The sequence below is a fragment of the Muscardinus avellanarius genome (genome assembly GCF_963383645.1).
Source record: "Muscardinus avellanarius genome assembly, chromosome: 18".
Lineage (NCBI taxonomy): Eukaryota > Metazoa > Chordata > Mammalia > Rodentia > Gliridae > Muscardinus > Muscardinus avellanarius.
In genome coordinates, this window is record NC_137804.1 from 13691837 (window position 1) to 13718546 (window position 26710).

Genomic DNA, 26710 nt, shown 5'->3' on the forward strand with positions numbered 1-26710 from the left:
GTATATTTGACTTCTTCTAGGTTATAGGATGAAAAACTATAACATATAACCATGCTAATTTGGAATAAAAATGTAAAATTCTTATTTAGACCTATTGACTGCGTCTGGTAACATTGGCCCTCTGCAAGTGTTCCCTGGTAGTCAGCGATGCAGGGTTGAGAATTTGGTTCTAATGATTGTTTTCTCATTTTATGCAGCTTCCTCCAGCTTTGCACCACAATCTGAAAAGGAGAGTAATAGAGAGGTTCAAGAAATCCCTCTTCAGCCAGCAGAGTAACCCTTGTAATTTGAAATCGGAAATTAAAAAGGTATGTTCTTCTATCTATAGGAATTCTTTTGCTGTCAAGAATACATCGTGAGCTGGGCGTGGTGGCGCACGCTTGTAATCCCCGCGCTTGGGAGGCAGAGACAGGAGGATCGCGCAGGTTCGAAGCCAGCCACGCGCACTGGTTTAGGAGACCCTGTTTCCAAATAATAATGTAAAAAAGTAGGTCTGGGAGTGTAGCCCAGAGGTAGAAGGGCTTCCAGGAACCCCAGTACCACAAAAAAAAAAAAAAAAAAAGAATACATCATGAGAGTTCCATTTTGTACCTCCTTTATTTTGTACTCTGAGCTCCGTCCTCAAGTGCTTAAAATACCAAACTGAGGGCATATCTCTGCCTCTAGTTTTCTCACTTTTATTCCTGTGGTCATTATTTTCAGATGCTAATAGAGAGTTTTTTCAGTCTTGTTGGATGGTTGCCTACTAACAGATGCTATTATATAAGCCTGTGCTTAAAATATGTGTATTTTAGCCTATTTTTGCAGATCGCATCTCCATATTTCATTAAAAGAGTCTTCAGCAGGTTCCTAAGTTGAGCTTTGCCCCCTGAATATGAGAGTTAACAATTCGAGGCCACCATTTTGATGATCCATGACAGGTGAACAAACTGTTCCTAAGATTCTCCCCATCTTCAGTATGCTACAGTCTCCCAGACTTTGGGCAGTAGCAGACATTTCTATTCATACATTCATATTTTGTGATTAAATCACTAAATCAACCAGACAGGAAGAAAGTTATTTACCTCTAGCGAGCAGAACTTGGTGGCAGAAAATCCCTTTGTTCCAGAAGTGGCCGTAACTTTCTGTTTTCCTGTCCCTGAAAGGCCCAAGACACAGACAGTTGAGATCCACCTGGGTAATGTCACTTGGTCCCCCTCCGACTTCACAGTTAAAAAAAATATAAAATATCTGCCTCATATACTTCTACCTTGGCCAGCTCGTGCCGCCAACATACTTTGCCTTTGACATTTCTTTTCCCTTTAGCGAGCTCGTCTTAAGCCCAAATTTACTCATTATTCGGGAAATGCTCTTGGCTCTTTTGATAATAAAGGCTAACAAAAGGTTTTGCTTTCCTGCCTTGCATCGATGATGTGCCTTCCACTGGCACATACTTGCTAAAAGGATATGCGGAAAGACACAGGTAAACAAAGCATGAGCCCTCTCCCATCAGAGAGTCCAGAGCAAGATTCCTTCTATGCATCATGTTGGCAAATAAGGCTCAGGAACAGAACTGTAGGGGATAGAAGTGAAAGTAGGGAAAACCCAGATATTTATTTGATATTTATGGACTGTCTCCTGAATACCAATAAGTACATTTTCAGAAGACAGAAGCTCAAATCTCCCAAGAAAAGATTACATGTTGCTTGGCTTTTACATTCTTATTAAAGTGGAATTCAGAATAATCCAGTTTGTACATGAACTTATTTTTACCAGAAATCCTAGTTTTATGAGATGAAAGCATCTATTGCAAACGGATGCACAAAGGTGACCGTGACTCTTCTTCACTCGGGGATTTTTCCATTGGTGCATGTCCTTAAAACTAATCTTTTATTTTGTTTTGGTACTGAAGATTGAACCCATGAGCATTCTGCCTCTGAGCTATACCCGCAGCTCTTTTTATTTTGAAATAGTCTCTTCCTAAATGACCAAAGGTCTTGCTAAATTGCTGGGGCTGGCCTTGAGTCTGAGATCTTCCTATCTCAGCTTCCTCAGTACTGGGATTCTAGTCATATGCTCCCATGAGCAGCTCATTTTATTTTATTTTTATTTTATTTATTTACTTATTTTTAATTTTTATTTTTTCTAAGTGGATCATATTGAGAGTGGTGTACATTTACATTGTGCTTCATGCCCTTCCTCATTTTCTTTTTTATTACTCAGGATCTTGGTTTCGCATCTTTTCCTTGCAGTGTTCTCTCCTCCCCTGATAGCAAAGAGATTCCCTTTTGTTAAATGGCACCCTGCATCCCCGCCCGTGGACTCCCGCTCCCCAGTGTCATGGTTGCATCTCCTACTGTGTACTTACTTGTGTCCCTCATGGTCTGGGGAAGAAAATGGGAAATGATGGGGTGGTGGAGGTGTTTGAGGGGCCCAAGTGAGAGAGCCTGGGAGGGTAGACGTACCATTATGTTCAGCTTAGTTAAGAGGCAGATTCAGCTCTACTGCGAAGGACACAAGGTTTCTGGGCATGGTGATGCATGCCTGTGATCCTGGCACTTTGAAGACGGAGGCAGGGGATCACAGGTTTTGAGGCCAGGCTCAGTTCCCATGAAAGAGGTTTAAACAATCCTGCCATTCGCCCTCCTGAAGGGTGGGGCAGCGGCTCTTACTTCCTCTGTACTGAAGAAATTTTTAGGCAGGATATCGAAATCCTCTTTTTCTTCTCCATTGAACTGAGACATCAGCTCTTCCATATATATAAAACCTTCTGTAATTTTTTTCTGTCTGGAATTAATCTCCCCTTCCTCCATATCTGAATCATTTTGCCATTCATAGTGTTATGTTTTAAAGATCTTTTTATCTGCCTTACATTTCTGCTTCTCCCAAAGGTAGTGATAATCTCTTAGTCCTCTTTGATTACCCAGGGCCTAGCTTAGTGTCCAACACAGGCAGGTACTCAGTTTACAATTAGTGAATATAGACTGTATTCTCTCTCTATATATTCAATTGTCCAATTTCTTTTTTTTTTTTTGGTGATGGTGCTAGGGATTGAACCTAGAGTTATTCTACTTCTGAGCTATACTCCAAGCCCTTTTATTATTATTATTATTATTATTATTAAATTATTACTACGACTACAACTACTACTGCTATCATCATCATCATTTATTTATTTGGAAACAGGGTCTCACTAAGTTGCTAAAGCTGGCTTCGAACTTGCGATCCTCCTGTCTAAGCCTCCCAAGTCCTGAGATTACAGGTGTTCAGCACCACATCCAGCTTGTCCAGTTCTATTTTAAAAATATATATTGATTACTATGTTCCTGCATTGCTATATAAATGAACAAAGAAGATCTCCTAAATGAAAAGCTGGAGACCTTTAGGTTTCTTTTTCTCTCCTTTTTTGGTATAGTCTCTTGCTTGCATAATTTTTACTTTGCATAATTTTGCTCAGAAGTTAATATTTCATTCTCTGTGTGGCCATGAAGGATGGCCAATTAGCCTTCGACCGACACAGTCACTCCACACCAGGGCTGGCGAAGTGGTAAGTGACAGTAGTACATCAAACACACTCGATTTTCACCTTTCTCTTTTTCCCTAAAGCTGGGGGACCCCATGCCTCCACTTTGAAGGCATTGTTCTGGGATGATTTTGTCGACTTCCTAATGGCCTGAGACTCAGCAGGGTGTTTAGAGGAATCAAAAAGTGGGAAAGCCCTGTGCTAAGAAATTAAGCTCTTTATTTATAACTCACACAAGGTGGTCTCCAGTCCAGCCTGCTCAATCTTGGCTGGAACTACAGGAGCTTTAATAAAGCAACCGTGTGATTGTGTGGGGGTCTCTGGGAACTGGCCTTTTCAGCACTGGGAAAAGATAAACATGAGCAAGATGGAAGAGGTTAATTCAGATCATCATCGGAAGCGTCACTGTGAATTAACAGACGTTTAAAGAAAATTTTTATTTATTATTTTTTCTTTTTGTGTGGATCGTATTGAAAATGGCATACATTCAGACTGTGCTTGGTGCCCTCTCCGCCATCACTTCCCCTTCCCCCTCCCAACAATGAGTGTCCAGGTGGACCATGCTACATTCATACTTATACACATATTTGAATGAAGCTCCTCCATTAATCAACCTCAGCCTTCTTGCTATTCTAGCTTTGCTGAGGTTCCCCTCCATTATCTGGAGTTCCTCTGGTGTCCCTAATACTCCATAGTTAGGGCATATTAGAGAAAACATAAGTCCCTTCTCTTTCTGTGCTTGGTTGATCTCACTTAACATAATGTTCTCCAGGAACATTGGAGCTGATGGAAAATCTTGCGAATGACATGATTTTCATTTCCATCGTGTGTATTTCCCATAATTTTGCAATCCACTCATCTGTTGATGGAGACCTAGGTTGGTTCCATATTTTGGTTATTACAAATTGTGCTGCTATGAACATGGGTATGCATATGTTACTGTAGTTCTCTGATTTCAACCCCTTTGGGAAGATACTCAGGAGTGGTAGAGCTGGATCATATGATGTATCCATTCTCAGTTTTCTAAGGAATCTCCACACTGATCTCCATAGCGGCTGAACTAGTTTGCACTCTCATAAAAAGCGTAAAAGTGTTCCTCTTTCCCCACATCCTCGCCAGCATTTGTTGTTATTTGATTTCTTTATGCTTGCCACTCTGATTGGGGTTAGAAGGAATCTAAACAGTTCACTATTGACTAAATTCACTAAAATGGTCTAGCAACTAATCGAGCAGCAATGAGCTCCATCCATGGTTTCTTGGCGATGACTGACTGGCCTAGAACAGCTGGTATCTATAAGATTAGACTGGCGTATCTTGACAAAACAGCATAGCATAGCATGAATGTTATCAAGTACCACCGAGGGTGAATCAAAAGGGCTCTCAGACCAGCTTGAAAAGGCTCCTACTGGCCACCTTTGGGATAAATAAGAGCATCAATAAGAATAATAACTACAATGGATTGAAAGCATTAAATAATGTTTAAATCCAAAACTTCATAATGATAGTAAAGAAAAAAGTAAAGCAAACCTTTCATTGGTTACCTTTGGAGAATGCTAAGCAATCCCACTCGCTATTGTAAAACTTGTTTACAAGAGGAAAGGATCATTTATTCTGCCTTTCCTTTATTTATTCTACCTTGGGGTAACAAAACTGCTGATGAGAGGAAGTTATAGAAGTACTTGTTAATAACTGCCGAAGGAATAAAGAATATTATAGTCTTGCAGCCCTCAGTGAAAAAGTGGATCCAGGCATGATTCTCATGGCCTCTAGTATCACAAAAAGAGGGACAACTGGACACCTCATGCCACCCGATGGACATCTACAACACTGTCTGGGTCATGCTCTTGTGAAAAGCTTGCAGCTACATCTGACCAAGATTTTAAATGCAAAGCCTCAGGCCAGTCTGTCCCGCTGTGAGGTCTTGTAAATAAAGTTTTATCATATGCGTTCACTTCTGGAGTGTCTAGAGTTCCTTTTGCATCACAGGCTATATGTAGCTGAGACAGATACTAGATGGCTTCTAAGCCAGAAATATTTGCTACCTAGCATTTTCCAGAAACAAGTGTGCCAGTCCCTGGACCTAACTTGCCACATGCGTAGGATACAGTGTACAAGAGAAGACGTTCAATGATATAGTGAGGAAAATCAGTACAATCCAGGCTGGGAGATTCTACAGGAAAACAGACCTATTTTTTCAACAAATAATTTTCAAGAAAAAGAGAACAGAAAGAGAAAAGGGGGGAGGAGAGAAGAAGTTAGGGAGGGATTGTGTATAGATTAATGATGAAGAAATTTAGCTGGGCACGGTGGTTCATGCTTATAATCCCAGCATTTGGAAGGCAGAGACTGGAGGATCGCGGTTTGTGGACAGCCTCAGCTATTTAGTGAGGCCCTCCACAACTTAGGGAGACCCTGTTTCAAAATAAAGAATAAAAAATAGGGCAGGGGGTATAATTTGGAGGTCAAATGCCCTTGGGTTCTATCCCCAGGCCCACACACAAAAAGAAAAGATGAAAAAAATTGTAGAAAAGAAAGCTATCAATCATTTGCAGCACATGGACTTATCCTTCCTGAATTAAAAGAACTATTTCAAAAAGTTTGAAATACATATTAATGAGACACCCAGGAAAATGTAAATATTGTGTATTTTGTTTTATTAAGGAATCAATAATTTCTTTAACTGGGATACCTGTGTTGTGATTCTGTTTTTAAAAAGAACTCCATACATTTTTTTAAGAGCCTTGATGAATTTGGCTGGATGACATAATACAGGGTGTGTTTTCCAGTTCCCGAGCTTAGCCCACATGGAGGTAGGAAGGGAGGGGAAGGGGCTCGCACGAGTGGCCGTGTTACGCTGGGTGGTGGGTACATGGAGCTCATCCTTGTGTTTCTGCCTACTTTTGGTTCAGTACTGATGCCAGGTTTCTCCCAGACCGATGCATGAGCATGAATATTTTGGAAACAGTTGCCACTTAGCATCAGGCAGGTTCTGCCTACCCAAGAGCACTTGGTTTACTGCTCTGCATCCTCTGGGGACAAGGAAGGGCTTTTTTTTTTTTTTTTTTTTTGGTGGTACTGGGGTTCCTGGAAGCCCTTCTACCTCCAGGCTACACTCCCAGACCTATTTTTTATTTTTGGAGACAGAGTCTCTTAAGCCAGCATGGGTGGCTTCGAACCTGTGCAATCCTCCTGTCTCTGCCTCCCAAGCGCGGGGATTACAAGCGTGCGCCACCACGCCCGGCTGGAAGGGCCTTTTCTAATTTGTACAAAGGAGTGGGCTGAATGGGGCACTGGCCCTACATGATTCGGCATGTTGTCAGGACAAAGAAACATTGCGGTATAAATTACAAACATTATTTGGATCAAGGATTAAACCAGAGAAAAAAGCCATACCCAGGTGAGAAACAGTTCCTTTTTTAAACATTCAGTCATGCCCAGGAACTCTGATTTTTCATGACTCAAGGTAGAATTACCTTTATTTGGACACAGTGGTGCACACCCATTATCTCAGCATCTGGGAGGTTGAGACAGGAGGATAAGAGGTTTAAGGCTAGTGTGCCACAGCATAGGGAGATCCTGTTTCAAAAATAAGTAAGTAAATAAATAAGTAAATAAATAAAAAATAAACAAGGCAGGGTATGTAGCTCAGACATAGAACAACCCTGTATTCAATCTTGAGTACTATGAAAGATAGAAAGAGAGAGAAGGCAGAAAAAGAGGGAAAAATAGATGGAGGAAGAGGAAAGGAAGGAGAGAAGGAGGGAAGGGAAGGAAGAAAGAAAGGAAGGAAGAGAAAAGAAAAGAATAACCTTGAGCTTTTAAGCCATACTAATACATAACTCAGGTCACGTGCCCATCCCATGATGGGGGAGGAGGAGTTGGATCCAGGTATCAGTTTTTTATTTTTAAATTCCCAAGTGATTTGAACATACAGCCAAGGTTAAAAATGAGTGACCTGGTACCCTCAACATTTTCTAGACTTTGTTGCGTGTCAGTCACCCGGGGCTCTCGTCTGTTTGAGGGCTTTGATGGCCTGGGGACCCGCATGGGTTGTGCCCTTCCACCTAGTTCCCGCTGTGGCCACTGAGGGTCCAGGGACACCCTGAGCCACTTGGGCAGCTGCATAGAACGCAGCATCTGCCCACCGTGAACATCTGGCATGGCCAGTGGGCTTGAGATTTTTTTACTAGAAAGATAGGAGGTCCAAGAGGCCAGAATATGTATCTGGATACAGTAGCATCTGGGTCCCACTGCTTTGCATTTTCCCCCAGCTCCCTGAGGCTGCTGAGGCTGCCATTTCGCAGAGTAAGAAAGGCCTAGGTTACCCCAATTTGCTTCCTGTAGGCAATGTGCCTTCTGACGCTTGTGTTCAGTCTCTAGTCTCCTCTCCAGTGCGATCAACAGGTCGAGTTTATACGATGGAACAGCTGGCACTGTCTTTAATTCCTATTTTCAGCTCTTTCTCAGGCAGGCCGACTTCTCAGCAACGTGGACTTTAAAAGATGACTCTTTTGCGCATCCAAGAATCATGCTTTGGGGTTGTCTAGCCCTTGCCAAAGCCCTGAAGAAGCTTCCTAAACCACCAGGGGGCAGCACGGACCTGTTTTGACCCAGTAGAGCAGCTCCCATGACTGACCCTCCTGCCTGGCTGGGGCACCAGGGTCAGGGTTTGGTTGGGAGTCCATGGAGAACAGTCTTCAGACTGTAAGTTGTACTTAACACAGGGCAATCGATTTCCAGCCTTCTTTAGCTTTGAAATTCTCTGTTTGGGAAACAATTCTTGGTAGAAATGTAAATATCTGACCAACAGGGCTACATTTGGCAGAAGTGGAGACTGTGGTAGAGCTGTTGGTGGACTGTGTGTATGTTTGTGTTTGTATAAGTGACTATAAGTATATAAATACTGAATATCTCCATTGATATAGTGACTTATAAAAAATCTAATAAAAACAAATAGAAAGGAACTGTAGGTTAGAAAAGATGCAAAATTAAGCAATATGTTATGTCTTTTAATGGTGTAGTTCAGTCAAAGAGGACAGAAAACATCTAAAGGAAATGAGACTGGAGGGCTGGCCAGGGCAGAGTAATGGAACAGTTGTGGATTTTCTCTCTCCTGGCACCTAATTTCATTTATGCTCAGCTCAATTTCCGCCAGAGCTCTATCTCCGTTGATTAGATCCTCAATAATTTGTGTAGCTGTTCTGCAGCTGATAAGCCTATTTTATAATATGGGGGAAAAAAGATGTAGTTTTGGGAGATTTAGTAAAGATTACATTTGTATTCTGCATTGTTTTCTTCTGCTTAGGTTTGGCCTAAAATAGTCTTTATTCTCAATTGACCAATAAATGCTAAAATGGCCCGATCCCTGCTCAAACGCATCAGTGTTCGGGGAGGAGAGAGGGTAACAGCCTGTTCTCTTTAATGTGTTTACTTGACGCTTTCCGTTCAGCAGTGTGCACAGCCATTTGTTCTTTGGTGTAGATGTTTATTCAGACCAGAAGAGCCCTTTTATGTCAGTTCAGAAGGAGCATCTTTTTCCAAACAGAGCACTCATGCTAAAAACTGGAGGTGCATCTGTAAGCTGTGTGCTCCTGGTGCAAGAGAGGGCCCACTCACGTGGTCCTGGTGTAGGACTGCTGAGCCATCTCGGAGCCCCAGAGGGGCTGCTGCATCTCAGGCATTCTCTTGTGTCCCCCCTATTGACACCTATTGAGGAGTATTTACTGTGTCATCTGACATGTCCAGATTTTGACTCACCCCCTTCTTCTCCCTTCCTGGTTCCACATCAGTAACACTAGAGGCATCTGTATGCTTTCTGCTAATCTCACAGTCCTTTCCAACTGCTTCATTTTATTTTATACACCTATTGATCAACCAATTGGTCTATCATCTATCTATCTATCTATCTATCTATCTATTATCTGTCTGTTCATCAATCTATCCATCTATACACCTATCTCTATTTTGGTGCTAGGACTTGAACCAGGAGCATTCTACCTTCAAGTTACACCCCCAGCCTTTTTTATTTTTATTTTGAAATAAGGTCTCACTGCTTTATTTTATTTTTAGGCCTCTTTCTCTTTCTTTCTTTCTTCTTTCTTTCTTTCTCTCTTTCTTTCTTTTTTTCTTTCCTCTCCTGTAGTAGGGATTGAACCAAGGTCCTCAGGCATGCTAGGTAAGTGCTCTATACTGAGTCACTTTATTTTTTTGTGGGTACCTTAAGTCATTAACATCTGGGAATATTCATTGGTAGATGATTTTGCTTGACCTTTGATGGTAGACAGCCTGGGACCCTGGGTCCTGAGTTCTGGCCCTGGTTTTGTTCTCCTTGGGAAAATTACTTTACCTCTCAGCTTTCTCATCTATAAAATGAGGATCCCCTTACATTGGAGGGTAATTGTAAAAACGAAATAGAATATCAAGTACGTCTAGAAGGTCTTTACTGCAGGTGCTAAGTGAGGTTGTAGGATCCTTCCATTTTCTTGGCGACCACCTAGTCCAAGCTCTTGGCCTCCTTCCTTGCATTAGTGCCACGACTTCTTCACCAATCTTCCCCGATTCATCTTGCCAGACTAAAAGTTCTTAAACACTTTGTTTTATTTGCATAAATAATACTACTAATAATAAATAATAAATGTGTTTGTTTTATTAGCATACTCATACTTGTTGGTAGCTTCCTAGAGCAGCATCTAAACTCTGGGATCCAGCTTGCAGGCTCGATGAGTTAGCTCTTTGCAGGAACCTCCTCAGAGTAGGTCTGTATTCACCCCACCTCGCCAAAAATGTGATGTCCACTGCATTGCATAGAAGGTGTTTCTGGTTAAAAACAGAGCACCTCTCCCCCACACACTCAAACACACACACACACACACACACACACACACACACACACACACACTCAAACATAGGAAAACCTCGAGGGGGATCATATCGTAAAATGTGAAGGTCCTCACCATGTTGGGCCTCACCCCTGCCTCTCCCCTCCCTCATGACACCCCCTCTTGTCCCTCTCATTCTCCACACCAGCCACAAGGCCCTTTCCAAAGTTTGCTTCTCAGCCAGGTGTGGTGGTGCACGCCCGTAATCCCAGTGCTTGGGACGCTAAGAAAGGAGGATCACAGGTTCAAGGGCAGACTTGGCAATGTAGTGAGACTCTCAGTAACCTAATGAGACCCTGTTTCAAAACAAAAAATAAAAAGGGCTTGGGTATAGCTTGAATAGAGAGTACTCCTGGGTTGTTGAGTTACCAGTAAAACACACACACACACACACACACACACACACACACACACACACACGCTTGCTCATGTACCATGCCTGTTCCTCCATAGCCTTGGCCTATGCTTTCCCTCTGCCTATAATGTTCTTGACATTCTTATTTATTTTTTAACAGAATTCTTAGCATAAGTGTCTCTTTCTTGGGAAAGTCTTTCCCGGATAAGTCAAATCTATTATTTCCTCCCGGAGCCACAAATCTGCCCTTCAAAGGCATCTGGCACAGTTGCAATTTTGTGTGTGTCAACATGGATATTTCAGATATATTTCTCCCTAACTAGGTTCCAAGAGTAGAATGTTTGGTCACCCTTGGGCTTTTTCATGGTTTGGCTCTGAGCTCAGCACATAATAGTTGTTTTAAAAATGTTTTAAAAAACCCACTGAAATCGAGACTGGCCCTTGCCTTCCCCTCTCTCCTTGACCTGAATCCTCACGACTCCATAACATGGGCTTGTGTCCCGTTCCTTTAAGCCTGTCATTAATAGGTGATGCCTCACCCCCAGCTGTCATTAATAGGTGATGCCTGACCTTCACCCCCAGCTCCCCTCACCTGGAATGACCACTTTGCTTTCTTCCTTCCATCCATCCAAACCCATCCTTGGAGGCCGGGCTCCTGTGTTTCTCCTCCAGATCCTCTGCAAACCACGCCGGTCTCCATGAACTCTCTTTGTTTTATAAATCAGGGACTCACTTTCTCGTTGCACACCTTGGGGTCGATGGTAACAACCTCGTTTCACACACGTTAGCCCCCTTTTCTTGTCAGATCGTGAGTCTCAGAGACGCCGGTCATTTCTGCACTCTGGTAGGCTCGTAAGGCATCTTACGACTATCCATCGCCTTGTAAGGGGCAAAAAAGAAAAAAAAAATGTTTGCTGAAAGAGTCTTTACATCCAGCAAATTACCAAAAGAAGTTCTGAGGAACTTCTAGAATAAAAATAAATGTGTCTGGATTCAAATGTAAGTGAATTTTAGCCCTTGTCTTCATCCATAGTCCTTGCGTTCAACATTTCTCTGAAGATTGGAAGTTCCTAAGCTAAAGGAGATCACTAATGTGTCAGGAGACCGGAAACCTCAAAACCCCTTGTCTTTAAGGTTTAAAATTGTGGACATCAAGGATAAGATGGTTTGTCTTTGTTGTCTCAAAATGACAGTCTTGACCTCTGCAGGTTAGAATTCACATACTTTTCTTTGGGGGCTTTAAACATCTTCTTGGCCGTCACGTCTTTAGGATTCTAAGATAAACACTTGATAATTAAGTCAAATAAGAGCTCTATCATTAGGAAGAGTGTTTTAAGTGGCTCAGTTACTCCTGCACTAAACCATATGAGGGAAAATCCCATCTGCAGTCACCCCAAAAGGTAATACCAGGAAATTATTTTCAGCACCGTAATACAGCTTAAGGAGCTTAGTCAGACTGACCTATTAGCTGCGCTCTGTGAAATGTGCAATGCTTAGGGCTGACCTCCTTGTGAATGCTTGACTCTCAGAGCCTCCGGCATTACGGTTGGGTCACCATCTTGCCGTATCATAGGTGGTTATTAACTTTATCAGTTGTTATAAAAGTAAGGACAAAACACTGGGAAACTCACCAAGTCCTGTGTGCGTGTATGTCCCCATCACACTGAACCTCACTGTGATGTGTGATTACAATGCATCGTTAAATTGTATTGGAAAAAGACTTAAAAAAGCAAATGGAACCATGTTTTTTTTTCCCCTAATGTAGTAGATGTTTGGTAACATGGAGACTGGAAAACACAGAAATGATTTGAATTTACAGTATTCAAAATACAATGATGGGATGTTATATTTCTATTGAGGTGTAAAATGGACAGTGCTTACAGGGATCTAGGTACATATACAGCCAGCCCCATGCATTTTTACATATGTCTTCACCCATGAAAACACCACCCATGTCTGTAGACTATTTCTAGATCCATAGAAGTTCTCCTGGTCCACCGGGCGTGGTGGCGCACGCTTGTAATCCCTGCGCTTGGGAGGCGGAGACAAAGAGGATCATGCAGGTTCGAAGCCAGCCGCGCTGGCTTAAGAGACCCTGTTTCCAAATAAAAATGTTAAAAAAAATAGGACTGATGAGGGCTAATTGGATGATGTGTGCTTGTATATCCTTTCAAGTCTTATATTCCAATGTGATGTATGATTACAATGCACCAATAAAAATAAATTAAAAAAATAAAGTAATTTAAAAAAATAGGTCTGAAAGTATAGCCCAGAGGTAGAAGGGCTTCCAGTACCACCAAAAAAAAAAAAAAAAAAAAAAAGTTCTCTTGGTCCAGACACATCTCTTGCCACAATCTAATTATTTATTTATTTATTTATTTATTATTTATTTATTTATTTTTTACAGTACTGGGTATTGAACACAGGGGCATTCTATCTCTGAGTTATACCCCCAGCCCTTTTTAGATTCAAAAGCATATAGTCCTTTTAAGGGAATATATATAAAGCATTCAACCCTTTTAATTTTTAATTTAAAAATTTTGTTTGAGCCAGGCATGGCGGCGCACGCTTGTAATCCCTGCACTTGGGAGGCTGAGACAGGAGAATTGCACAGGTTCGAAGCCAGCCTTGGCTAATTAGTGAGACCCTGTTTTCAAATAAAATATAAAAAGTAGGTCTGGGAGTATAGGCCGGGGGTAGAAAGCCTCTGGGTTCCACCCCTAGTATCAAAAAAAAAAAAAAAAAGTTTGATACTGGATATTGAATCCGGGGGCATTCTATGAACTCTTGAGTTAACACCCCCAGCCCTTTTTATATTTTGTTTTGAAACAGAGTCTCACTAGGTTATTGAGAGTCTCACCACCTTGCTAAGGCTCTCTTGAACCTTGATCCTCCTGTCTCAGCCTCCCAAGTACTGGGATTACAGGTGTGTGCCACCATGCCTGGCTTTAATTTTTGTCTTGAGACACAGTCTTGCTGAATTGCTGAGGCTGCCTTCGAACCCGGAGTCCTCCTGCTCAGCCTCCCAAGCACTGGGGGTATAGACATGCCTGGCTCATAATGTAGGTATCCTGATTTCTATCACTGCTGGTTGGTTTTGCCTGGAAATGGACATAAGTGAAGTCATCCACTCTGTGTCCTCCTGTTTCTAATTCTCCTGTTGGACACTCACTCATATTGTCGGTTTCACCTTTCCTTCTCCTCTGCTTTGCAGAATTCCATTGCACGAGCACATCTTAACATATCTGTCTGCTCTTCTTTCCGTGGGGATTTTCCCAGTTTTTTTTAGTTATTATGGATAAGTTGCTATAAACATTCTCGTACATGCCTTGTGATGGATATTTGGGCTCATTTCTCTCATGTAAACCTCCAAGGGTGAGACTGCTGGTTCGTAGCATAGGCATGTGTTGTTCAGTTGGAGAGTGTGTCGCTGGTTTTCTACAGTGATTGAATGACACTGCATTTTAACTCATGAACAGAGTAAATGAAGCCAAAGTAACTACGATTGTGTAGTACAGATTTTGCCATTTGTTTCTGGTTTATTAGTACTTGACATTTTAAAAGTATGTTCTATTAACTCAGGTGCTGAAACTTCTAGTTCACGTGGTGGTTGAAATTTAAGGTGAAAGGAGTTGAAAAACATTTATAGCCTAAAGTTTCATTTTAAAAATTTAGCTTTAGCTGGGCACACAGTGGTGTGTATCATTAATCCCAGTATTTGGGAGGCTGACACAGGAGAATCACAGGTTTGAGGCTAGCCTCAGCAAGTTATCTAGACCCTCAGGAACATGGTGAGACCTTGTTTCAAAATAAAGAGGGATGGGAGCTGGGCATGGTGGCGCACACTTGTAATCCCAGTATTTGGGAGGCTGAGACCGGAGGATCGCGGTTTGTGGACAACCTCAGCTACTTAGAGAGGCCCTCCGCAACTCAATACGACCCTGTTTCAAAATAAAGAATAATTAATATATATGTATATATATGTGTGTGTGTGTGTGTGTATGTATATATGTATGTGTGTGTGTGTGTATATATATATATATATATATATATATATATATATATATATAATATTTCAGAGGCTAGATGTCCCTGGGTTTGATCCTCAGTACCAAAAATAAAAAATAAAAAAATTAACTTAATGGAAGAGCATTAAACAACTGAAACATCAATAAATTCTATCATTATGTGAGTAATTTTTTAGAGTATTGAGAATAGATGTTTGAAGATTAAAATTAATTAGTAGTAATTATTATTATTATTGTTATTATTATCATCATCATCATTATTTAAGTACTGAGGATTAAATCCAGGGGTGCTCTACCTCTGGGCCATACCCCATTCTTTTTTTTTTTTAGTTTTTATTTTGAAATAGGGTCTTGCTAAGTTATTGAATTTGGCCTTGAGTCTGATCCTCCTGTCCCAGCCTCCCCAAGTACTGGGATCACAGGGGTGTATCACTGGGCCCAGATAATTAGTGGTAATTTAGCAAAACATATTAGGAAACTTGTTTGCCTTGGTCAAACACAAAGGCATTATTCAAAGCAGAGACATAATAAAAAGGTTATGATTTGGACGAAGCATGTTGTTCTGTTGAATAATTGGAGTTCATCCCTCCTACGCCCGATTAAAAATAACATCTTGGTGTCCCCATCCCATGCCATTATTTTTTCTCTCCATTTTTATTTTGTTCTCATAAGGCTCCAAAGTGAACATTTTCATGTGACCAGAGAATTGTTTCACTGGCTTTCACTGGAATTAGACTGTTTTCAACTTATAAGTTGCTTTGGAAGGACGATATTTATCTATTTACAAGGAACTGTAACTCATAGAGCAGTAAAATTCCTCTGCAAAAACACAGGGAAATGGAAAACCCCATGTAGCGATCTCCCATCATGTGTGTCTGAATATAAAATAAGATGTGGTTTTGCTTTTTTGTTTGTTTGTTTGTTTCAGCTGTCTCAGGGATCTCCCGAGCCCATCGAGCCCACCTTTTTCACGGCTGATTATCATTCATCAGGTCACTCATCCGGTGGAAATAGCCTGTCCCCAAATAACCTGACAGGTAACGGTCATTCACCTGGGTGTTCTGGCTTACACACACACACACACACACACACACACACACACGGATCAACAGCTATTTCTAAAATGTCATCTTCAGCTGAAAAGAAAAAAAAAAGCTTATTTTGTTGTCTATGGCAGTGGTTGGATGGGAGGTATATTAAGAATCTAAAAATTCCCTGAGATTTATCTTATCCCATGGCGGTAGCTTCCGTGATCATTTATTAATACCACAGACGAGCAGCAGAATCTGCGTGGGTGAATTGTTAGTTCCTTTTATTTCTTCTTGCTTATCTGATGATAGGAAATAAGATGCTCAGAAGCATCCAGGGACATAAAGAACAGAAGCAGGAAGCTTGGAGAGTCAAACGGAGAGGGCTAGAAACTCACTGAAAAGTCCACGTCAGACATATTTATTTTTGCTTTATTTGCAGAACTAGGGATTGAACTTAGGGGCATTCTGTCTCCGAGCTACACCCTCATCCCTATTTTATTTTGAAATAGTAGCTCACGAAGTTGCTGAGGCTGTCTACAAACCTGTGATCCTCCTGTCTCAGCCTCCCAAGTACTGGGATTACAAGTGCACACCGTCATGCCCAGCTACATCAGACATATTTAATTTTCTTTTGTTTCAGCATAAATTTCACATGAGGAGGTAATATAGCAGAGAGATTATTCAGTTATCATCATCATTATTATTATTTGTGTGTGCATGTGTGGTGCTGGGGATTGAACTCAGGAGCATTCCACCTTTAAGTACATTTCTAGTTTATTTTATCTTTTTTTTTTTTTTTTTTTTTGGTGGTACTGGGGTTCCTGGAAACCCTTCTATCTCCGGGCTACACTCCCAGGCCTATTTTATACTTTTTTTATTTTTGGAAATAGGGTCTCTTAAGCCAGCATGGCTGGCTTCGAACCTGCGCAATCCTCCTGTCTCCGCCTCCCAAGCGCGGGGATTACCAGCGTGCGCCACCACGCCTGGTGCCAGTTTAGTTTTCTGCAGTACTGGGGATTGAATTCAGGGGCATTCTACCTCTGAGTTATACCCCCAGCCCTATTTTTTTATTCTTTATTTTTGAAACAAGGGCTCACTAAGTTGTAGAGGTCCTCACAAACCCGCAATTCTCCTGTCTCAGCCTCCAAAGTACTGGGATTACGAGCATGTGCCACCACACCTACCTCCCTATTTTATTTTTTATTTTGAAAAACAGTCTTGCTAGGTTGCTGAGAATCTTGCTGAATTGTTGAGGCTGGGTTCTGACCTGTGATCTTCCTGTTTTAGCCTCCCAAGTACTGGGATGACAGGTATGAGCCACCATGCCCGGCTCCTATAATAGGCATTAATGGCACAGATTCTGCAAACCTGGATGCCTAAATTGAAATCTCAGCCCAACCATTTAGTAGCTGATTCTGGACAAAGTATTTAACCTCTCTGAACCTCAGTATCTTTACCTGTAAAATGGGGATAAATATAAATAATAAATAAATACAATTTGAAATCATAAAACAATTTGAGATAATAAATAATTTTAAAGCGACAAAATAATAAAAGTAAATAATATCAGTATCATAGAATTATAAGAGGATCAAGTCTACTTAAAAACTACCTGGCTGAGCTGAATGTGGTAGCGTATACTTGTAATCCCAGTACTTGGGAGGTTGAGACAAGAGGATCATGAAAGTTCAAAGCCAGCCTTAGCTACTTGGTGAGGCTCTCGGCAACTTAGTGAGGCTCTTGTTTAAAAATGAAATATGAAATAGGTCTGGGAATGTAGCCTGGAGGTAGATAGCCCTGGATTCCCATCCCCAGTACCATACACACACACACACACACACACACACACACACACACACCAATAACAACAACAACAACAACAAAAGTACCTTGCTCCTATTAGCAGGGGCTCAGTGTGATTGAATATTTCCTGTCATGTTTGAACTTTAAGAAGAGTTCTTGGCTACTCTGAGGTTTCAGAGTTCCTAAGTAATTCTGAATCCCCATGAGCTAGAGTTATGTGACTCTGTAGAGTCAACAGAAATGAAGCTTTCACAGTTAAATGAAGACTTGATGTCTCTTTGGCTTGGAAAAATGCTCATTCTGACCACAACTTTATTGTGGACTAAGCAAATTAATTTAGGTATCAATTATCAAACTTTCCCTAAGGTTGGCCGGGCATGGTGGAGCATACTTTGTAATCCCAGCATTCGGGAGGCTGAGACAGGAGGATCGCGGTTTGCGGACAGCCTCAGCTACTTAGGCCCTTTGCAAATCAGTGAGAACCTATTTCAAAATCAAGAATAAAAAACAGGGCTGGGGATGTAGCTCTGAGGTAAAACGCCCCTGGGTTCCATCCCTAGTACCGTAAAAAAAATTTTTTTTCCAAGATTGTCAAACTGGCCTGGAATAAAGCTCACCCCCACATAAGGCAAGATTTCCTTTGAAATAGACCTGATAAAATCCTTAGATGAAGATAACGTGATGTCTAGAGCCATTATGCTTTTGAAAGCGGCCCCCAGGACAGGTAAGTCACCTGCAGGCCACGTCTCTCCTTGTCATAGCAATGGTGATAAGATGAACTCTGATGTAAGTCTCGCAGTAGCCTGAGACTGCGTTGGCATCCACAGACAGACTTCTCCCAGGCTGCTGGATGCTCCCCACTCTACCCTCCTGGAGCACAGCAGGCTTGGCCCCTGTCACAGCAGGATTGGCGAAAGCCAAGGGGACTGGAGCTGCAGGCACTGTGGCCAGCGGGGAACACCTTTAAAGTCAGCTTTAAAAATGTGCTGCCAACGCCGGGCGTGGTGGCGCACGCTTGTAATCCCCGCGCTTGGGAGGCTGAGACAGGAGGATTGCTCAGGTTCGAAGCCAGCCTTAGATACTTAGTGAGGCTCTCAGCAATTTAGTGAGACCCTCTTTCAAAATAAAGAATAAGAAAATCGGGCTGGGGGTGTAGTTTGGGGATAGAATGCCCTTGAGTTCAATCTCCAGTACTACAAAACCAAGACACATGACCCTTTTTAGTTTTTTTTTTTTTTTTTTTTTTTTTTTAAACAGGGTCTTGCTAAGTTGTTATGGCTGGCCTAGAATCTGCAATCCTCCTGTCTCAGCCTGCCAAGTACTGGGATTACAGGCATGTGCCACCACACCCAGCTGGAATTGACTAGTAGGTCTCATCTTTATCATTAGAAATTGACTTGTCTTTACTGCAGCCGAAGTCATAATGGTCAATAAGGTATAACTAAAGAAATGGGAAGCGAATGTCAGACTTTCTGGAATTCATCTATTTCAGGTTCACCTACCAGCTTCGACTCGGAGGAGGGCATCACATATGAAGAGATGCAGGTGAGGCTTTGGCCGCGCCTCTGAATGGTTTTACTGTGTTGCTTTTAATTCGATGCTAACTTGATTTTTATTTTCAATTTTAGACGGTGATTGAAGAAGTCCTAGAGGAAAGCGGCTATTACAACTTTACATCCCACAGGTGAGAGCTAGAATTCAATTTAAAATGTGAACGATGCAGTAAGATCATCAGATACTAGATCCAATTTCCCCATCTTGAATTCCAGAAGTTTATTTTTCTTTTTAAACCTTTATTTTAAACATTTTTTTTAAAATAAAATAGCTTTGCTTAGACTATCATACAGTCATGGGTAAAATATATGTGCTGTATCTTGTGTGTGGATACAGTTGCTTTAATCTCTGTTGAAACAAAAGGTAATCATTTGGTAGTAATTTACTCATGTACAAATCATGAATATTATTGACTGGGGGAGAATCTCTGTATGTTTAAAAATGATTTGTCTCATGTTAGAAGAGCTAGAAACTCAGATTTTTATTTTTGAAGTTGACCCTTATTTGTAGAGATTACTAGGAGGAGAAGAGCAACTCAACAAAAAAATCCCTTCAGGTGAATTTAAGATATGTTTTTAGCAGAGAATAAATAATATGCAGCCCGTATTTATTATATGTCATCATTTACTTTCCCTAAACAAGAAACTTGAGTTGCTTAATACTGCATATTATCTACTCATGTAACAAGTATTGATGCTCTTAAAATATTTTCTTTTTATGGGGTGATAATAGGGATGGAACCCAGGGGCATTCTACCTCTGAGCTACACCCCCAGCCCTATTTTTTATTCTTTATTTTGAACAGGGTCTCACTGAATTGCAAAGGGCCTCACTAAGTAGCTGAGGCTGTCCGCAAACCACGATCCTGCTGTTTCAGCCTCCCAAATGCTGGGAATACAAGTGTGCACTACCATGCCTGGCTGACTATAACATATTCTGTCTTATCAGTTTAAGTCCAGTTCCGGATTCCCAAGGTTTTACCACTGGATGCAGTGTTGATGTAATAATTTACATGCAGGTAGTTTATGGAGAGGTGATTTCGGGCAACACTGGTAGATGATAAATAAGTTTCATTATCAGCAGGTTTTTATTGTGGGTCTGGAGCTTGACCCTGCCGGGGAAATCTAAGAGTCGGTGTAGAATGTGTGTTATCCCACCCACAGAGCTAGGCAGCTAGTGTATTGATCATTTGGTTTCCATCAGCCACTATTGAAGGCCTTTCCCCAGAAGTGTTAATCCTAGGTATCTTTGCCTTTTGTGAAGATGGGCAAAGAAAGGTCTAGAGGCCAGAAGAATCCTCAGGGAAAGAAATTGGATCCTGGCCATGGGGAATCCAGCTACTATGTCTGCAAGTGGTGTGGATGACAGGGTGTGGGCAGTGACAGAATCTACTACACACGAGTTGTCTTGGCTTTTCCAAGGAACCACTCGTAACTGATTGCAGACATCTATGCACATATCCTAAATGGCAAAAGATTGTTATAGAAGGCACAGACCTTTGGAGTATTTCCCCAAAGCAGCCTTTTGGTCCAGAGGAACTTTCTTTTCCAGCTAGGAAAGGCCCGCCTTAACCTTGCATTGGGAATTGAACCTTGGGATGTACTACCAGTGAGCCATACCTCCAACCTTTTAATTTTTTAATTTTTAATTTTTTTTTTGAGACAGAGTCTCTCTAAGTTTCCCAGGCTGATGATGAATTTGCAGTCCTCCTGTCTCAGTTTCCAGAGTAGCTGGGATTGCAGGTGTGTGTCACCATGCTGACTAGTGAAGCTATTTTGCATTCACACCCTAAATTATTTCAGAAGTCTCCCTTAGTGATAACCAGTAGCTCAAGAACATCTAGGTGAGCCAGGCATAGTGGCACATGCCTGTAATCCTGGCACTTAGGAAGCGGAGGCAGGAGGGTCACAGGTTCAAAGTCAGCCTCAGCAACTTAGGGAGCGCTGCAGCAACTTAGACCTCTTTCAAAATAAAAAAAAGTGTGTGTGTGTATATATATATATGGCTGAAGTGCAGCTTGAAGATAGTTTACCAGAGTTAAATTTCTAGTAACAACAGCAACAACAAAAAAGAAAAAAAAAAGAAAAAATAATAAAAACAACAACATCTGGTTAGAGTCATTATAGGGGAGTTAGATTCTTTCCTGAGTTGAGTTCAGTCTCCATTTTTTCCCCTTTTCCCATTTCAATGAGCTTTTCCTATGAATCACATATAAGATTATTCCACTACTTGATCTTTTAGCTTGATAATATATTTCCAAAATATAACCTTGGTAAATTTAGTTCTGTTGTGATTTGTAACTGCAGAGAAATGATGAGTAATTCTTATCTTCCAAAGCCATACTGTTAACAAAAACCACCATCGCCATCTCCATAACCACTCTCCTCCCACCATCCCCGGAGAGATTGTTGACTCTCCCAGCTCCTGGCCAACTTGAGCCAACCTTCTGTGGATAGTGTGACTGTGTCTCTTCTCTTTCTCTTTTTTGGGGAGGGAGGGTGGGAACTTGGGGCATTTCACCACTGAGCTACACCTCCAGCCCTTTCTATTTTTTATTTGGAAACCAGGTCTCAGTAAGTTGCTGGGGGCCTCACTAAAGTCTCTGTTCTTGACACCCAGCCTCTTGTACCTTGGCTTGTTGTGGGGCAAAGGTGACTGTCATCATTTTGTCTGCATTTCCTTAGAGATTCAGGACCAGGGGTAATGAATATTTACAGAAAACAACCAAAAAAAATTTAAAACTAGCTGTGTACTTTTTTTATTGGTGCATTGTAGTCATACATCTTAATGGAGTATAAGATGGTAAAGGCTACATGCACACATCACTCAGCCCTTCCCAATTCCCGAGGTGTGTAATTTTAATGAAGCTCTTATAAGCGCACTTATATTTTTTCTTCTTTAAAAAGTTGTCCTTTTTGAGATTTATGGTTATTTCTTATTTTTGTTTGATTGTTTATTGTGTGTAGTACTGGGGTACTGGGAATTGAACCCAGGGACATTCTACCTTAGAGCATATTCTCAACCCTTTCTCTTTCTTTCTCTCCTTCCTTCCTTCCTCCCTCCCTCCCTCCTTCCTTCCTTCCTTCCTTCCTTCCTTCCTTCCTAGAAACAGGGTCTCTTAAACCAGTGCGGCTGGCTTTCGAACCTGCACGATCCTCCTGTCTCTGCCTCCCAAGAGCGGGGGTTACAAGCGTGCGCCACCACGCCTTTCTTCCTTCCTTTCTTTTTTCCTTCCTTCCTTTCTGGTGCATTGCAGTCATCCATCTTAATGGGGTACAAGATGGTAGAGGCACGCACATGTCACTCATTTAGCCCTTCCCCAATTCCCACCCCAGTCCTTCTCTTCTACCTCCTTCTATTTGTCTTAGTGATTGACTTTGATGTGTTTGTGAATGCACATCAAGTACATCAGGGAATTTCCCACTTCCCCCGCTCATTCCCCTCAGTTACGTTGCCTTATTTGCTCATCCGTATTTTTCTTTCTTCATCTAGAGTTATTCCTATGACCCATTTTCTCCTTAGCTTCCACGTAGTAGAGAAAGCATCTGATATTTATACTTTTTTGTGACTGACTAATCTCACTTAACATAATGTTCTCCAATTCATTTTCCTATAAATGATGTAATCCTGTTCTTCTTTATGGCTGAGTAAAATTCCATTGTGTACATATGTTGTAATTTTGTAATCCATTCATCTGTAATCCATTAAGAATTTTTTTTATTAAGCTGGGCAGGGTGGTGCATGCTTGTAATCCCAGCATTTGGGAGGCTGAGACAGGAAGATTGTGGTTCAAGGACAGCCTCAGCTACTTAGTGAAGCCCTTTGCAACTCAGTGAGACCCTGTTTCAAAATAAAGAATAAAAAATAGGGTTGAGGGTGTAGCTCGGAGGTAGAATGCCCCTGGGTTCCATCCTCAGTACCGCAAAAAAAAAAAAAAAAAAAATATATATATATATATATATATATATATATATATACATATATATATATATATGTATATATATATATCTCAGCCTCTTAAGTACAAGAATTATAGGCCTGTGCCACCAGTCCTGGCTATGGTTATTTTTTTTAGTTTATTCTCATTAAGTTATTTTTAAAATCTAGTTACAAATATATTTATTTATTAAAAGGTGCTATGAATTTTTTATGATGAACACATAATAAGATGTCCACAAACAAAGACAAAAGACCCTCCATCTATTTGAAATTATTAATAGAATATAAAGTCATGATTTGGATGGTCAAGTTTAAGTAATGTAGGTTGGATATGAAATCATTTTTTAAAAAAGCCTCCCAAAATTAAAATAAATTCCTTAAAAATCCACATTAATATGTCTAACCAATATGTGTTAAGAAAGAACAGATATTAAGTTTTAAAAAATTCATGTGTTCATAATATTCCCTTTTTGGCTTTCTCATAGCATTGCTAGACCATATCTTGGGAGAAAGACTCTTCATAGTTTTTTGGTAACAAGAACCCTTGGTTATGTGTTAAGTCACTACGGGTTTACAAATGTTCTTACCTGATTTTCAAGAATTATTGTCAGGCTTCACTTAGAAGTATAATTCACAAGCCATATTACTCCAAGTATGCACTGAAATAGCTGGTTTTGTCACGATTTTCCTATAGTCAAAGGATGGAGAATGTTAAAAATCACAGAACAGATAGAGGCATTGAGAATCAGTAATATAGATGGGCATGGCGGTATAGCCCTGAAGTCCCACTTCTTGGGAGGCTGAGAAAGAAGGATCCCAGGTTTGAGGTCAGTGTCAACAATTTAGTGAGACCCCATTTCAAACTAAAAATATAAAATGGGATTGGGGTTGTAGCTCAGACTTAGGACGCCTCTAGGTTCAATCCATAGTTAAAAAGAAAGAAAGAAAAGAAAGAAAGAAAGAAAGAAAGAAAGAAAGAAAGAAAGAAAGAGAAAAGAATCAGTGGAGTATATTTTTCCCAAATAGGTTCCGTAGTATGACCAATATTATAAGAAATTTTAGATGCTCACAGAGTGATAAAGTTTCATAGCTAAAACTTTGAATTTTCATTTTGGGAGGATATTGATGCTAAGTACCATACGAAAGACTCAGAGAAGTCCCATGGGAAAGAAATCTATTGACTCGGTTTGTTTACCTTCCTATTTTTCTCATCGTTTATAGGGAACCCAAGCTGAGGAAAGCTATGTCAGCTCTGTGGTTGGGAAGAGAGAGCTCTGCTATCATTCCTCCACCTGCATTTACCCAGAGCTACTGTTTTTCTCATTAGTATCATCACCATCGCCACAACCACAAAAGAGTATTACATCAAGTACCGCTTAGAACTTCTTAGGCGATAGCTTTATTATTTAAGCTTACAATTTAAGGCTGGTATTTCAGACACACACACACATCAGTCATCCAGTTAGTTCTTAAGCCACAATATGGTGAAAATCACAGTGAATTTTTTTTCCAGCTTAGATTGTAGGGTTTAATATTTGGTTTGGGAAGAGAATAGAGAGGCACCATTTTCCAGGACAAAGTCTCAGGATAAAACCATTATTTATCTGTTATCTTTGGGGAAGATTCTCTGGAACTGTTGAAATAATGAGTGCTTTGGTGGTTGGTTTGCAAAATATCTTAGATGCAGAACACGGCATCAGGAAAAGAAGTTGGTAGCAGAAACAGAAATAGAAGCAAAGACCCCTGACCAAAACCAGAATGAGGATTCCTTATTTCTAGGCTTCTAGGAAGGAGAGAAGACAGAGTTCAGAGGTAGAAAGCTGTGTAAAGCAAATGAAAGGAGCCCAAACAGGCTTGGCCGTCTCCTACCTGCTCCCAAAGCAGGCCATGTTCGTGATCACTTGCAGAGTTGTGTGATTAATGGTATTTTGTATACATAAATATTTAGTGTCCTTACTAGAAGGGTACAACCTCGGATGCCTCAAGTTTATCTGTGTTGTAAAACTGAGTTCTGTGAATGAGTAGATGGCAAACATATCATCTTTAGAAATATATTTAGGGATGCATTTTATTTTATTTTACCTGTGCTGGGAATTAAACCCAGGGGTAATTTTTTTTTTTTTTTTTTTTTTTTTTTTTTTACCTCTGAGCAATACTCCCAGCCCTTTTTATTTTGAATCAGGATCTCACTGAGTTGCTGAGGCTAGACTGGAACCTAGGATCCTCCTGTCTTAGCCTCCCAAGTACTAAGATTATGAGCATGCACCATTATGCCCAGAAAAAGATAATTAAAAAAATGATATATATGTTGAGAAATAACAATGCACGAGAGAAGAAGACGCCTGCATCAGATTAGCATACATTTCTTTTGTCATCTGTTCTTCGGTCTTCATGACGGATGAACATGTAAAATGATTATTTTCATGTGCGCAGGCATTGAAAGGAACAAACTACTTTGAATGGGTGTTTATTTTTCTACTATAAAATATTACTAGTTGCTGTTGAGTTCATAATTTGAAAAAGATTGTATTACCACTGACCTTCAGTAAAAGCTTTCTAAAAATGTTCCCATCTTGAAAAAGACCATCTTTTCTAATTTTTTTTTTTTTGGTTCACTGTGCTCTCTGTACTAATACGGCTAAGCCACAGCTTTTGAAATTGAATGTGTGAACTGAAGTGTTTGTGACCAACGAGCACCCTCTGTTTCTGGAATCTTCTAGGTACCACTCTTACCCATGGGCGGCAAAGAATCACCCGTCTAAAAGATGAAGATGCCACATTCTGAATGGACTAGATGTTCCCCAGTGAAGTTTAAATTCTGGACTTCAGCTGCTACCGCAAGATGCCCATGGATTGGATGTTTCTAAGAAGGATATGGAAGAGAGAAGAAAAAATGGCCGGGGGCTGGCAGCACCTTTTTCTGGAGGTCCTGTGTGTGTGTGGGTGACAGTGACAGGCACGGGGCTCAACTCCCTGCCTGTGTTACACACAGGACCACAGGGTTGTGGGAGTGCTTCCTGGAGAAAACACTGCCAAACTCGCCCTGTGTGGGTGGGCTAGGGCGGACCCCTTTTCACAGAGCTTTCCTCTAAGTCAGCAAAAAAAAAAAAATGTTATATTTTCAAAGGAACATCTTATACTCGGGATCGCTGGGACTATATTTAAAGGCATCTAACTTCCCACATATAAAAATAGTTTTAGATAAGAAATATGATAGGGCCAAGAAGGGTATATTGGGTGATTTATAATATCCCCCCATTTTTTCTATCTTCAAAGAAATGAAAAAAATATGTGATTAATTTTATTTTAAATGAAAGAATTGGTTCTCTCTTAACCACTTGGGTGCTAGTGGTCTTGAACCATAATACAGTGTAGACAGTATTTATAAACTTGCACAGCATCTGGGAATAACTATTAAATTGTTAGATTTAAGTTAGACTAGTAGGGTGTATCAGTATACAGTGTGTATATATAAATATGTACATATATCTGGGGGAGGGCGGGAGATTTTGATTAGATCAATGCTTTGCTGCTAATCAGATTCATAGTGTTTCTAGAGCACTTTAACGAGTTCATAGAATCTATGAAAGAGATGCAATATTCCTTATTCTAAGTTCCCCT

At 40.7% G+C, this 26710-nt stretch overlaps 1 protein-coding gene across 8 annotated transcripts in view; it reads left to right on the forward strand.

Annotated features, from left to right (window-relative positions):
• NEK10 (NIMA related kinase 10) overlaps positions 1-25858 on the forward strand; it is a gene marked incomplete at both ends in the record, with an annotated part of 236981 nt that extends 211123 nt beyond the window's left edge. For all 8 annotated transcript variants that reach the window (XM_080715029.1, XM_080715023.1, XM_080715024.1 and 5 more), the window contains 5 exons: positions 198-308; positions 15692-15800; positions 19090-19142; positions 19226-19281; positions 25810-25858. In XM_080715029.1, the coding sequence (XP_080571155.1) occupies positions 198-308; positions 15692-15800; positions 19090-19142; positions 19226-19281; positions 25810-25858 (378 nt within the window). The remainder of the gene's footprint in view (positions 1-197; positions 309-15691; positions 15801-19089; positions 19143-19225; positions 19282-25809) is intronic.
• Between the last annotated feature and the right edge of the window lie 852 nt (positions 25859-26710).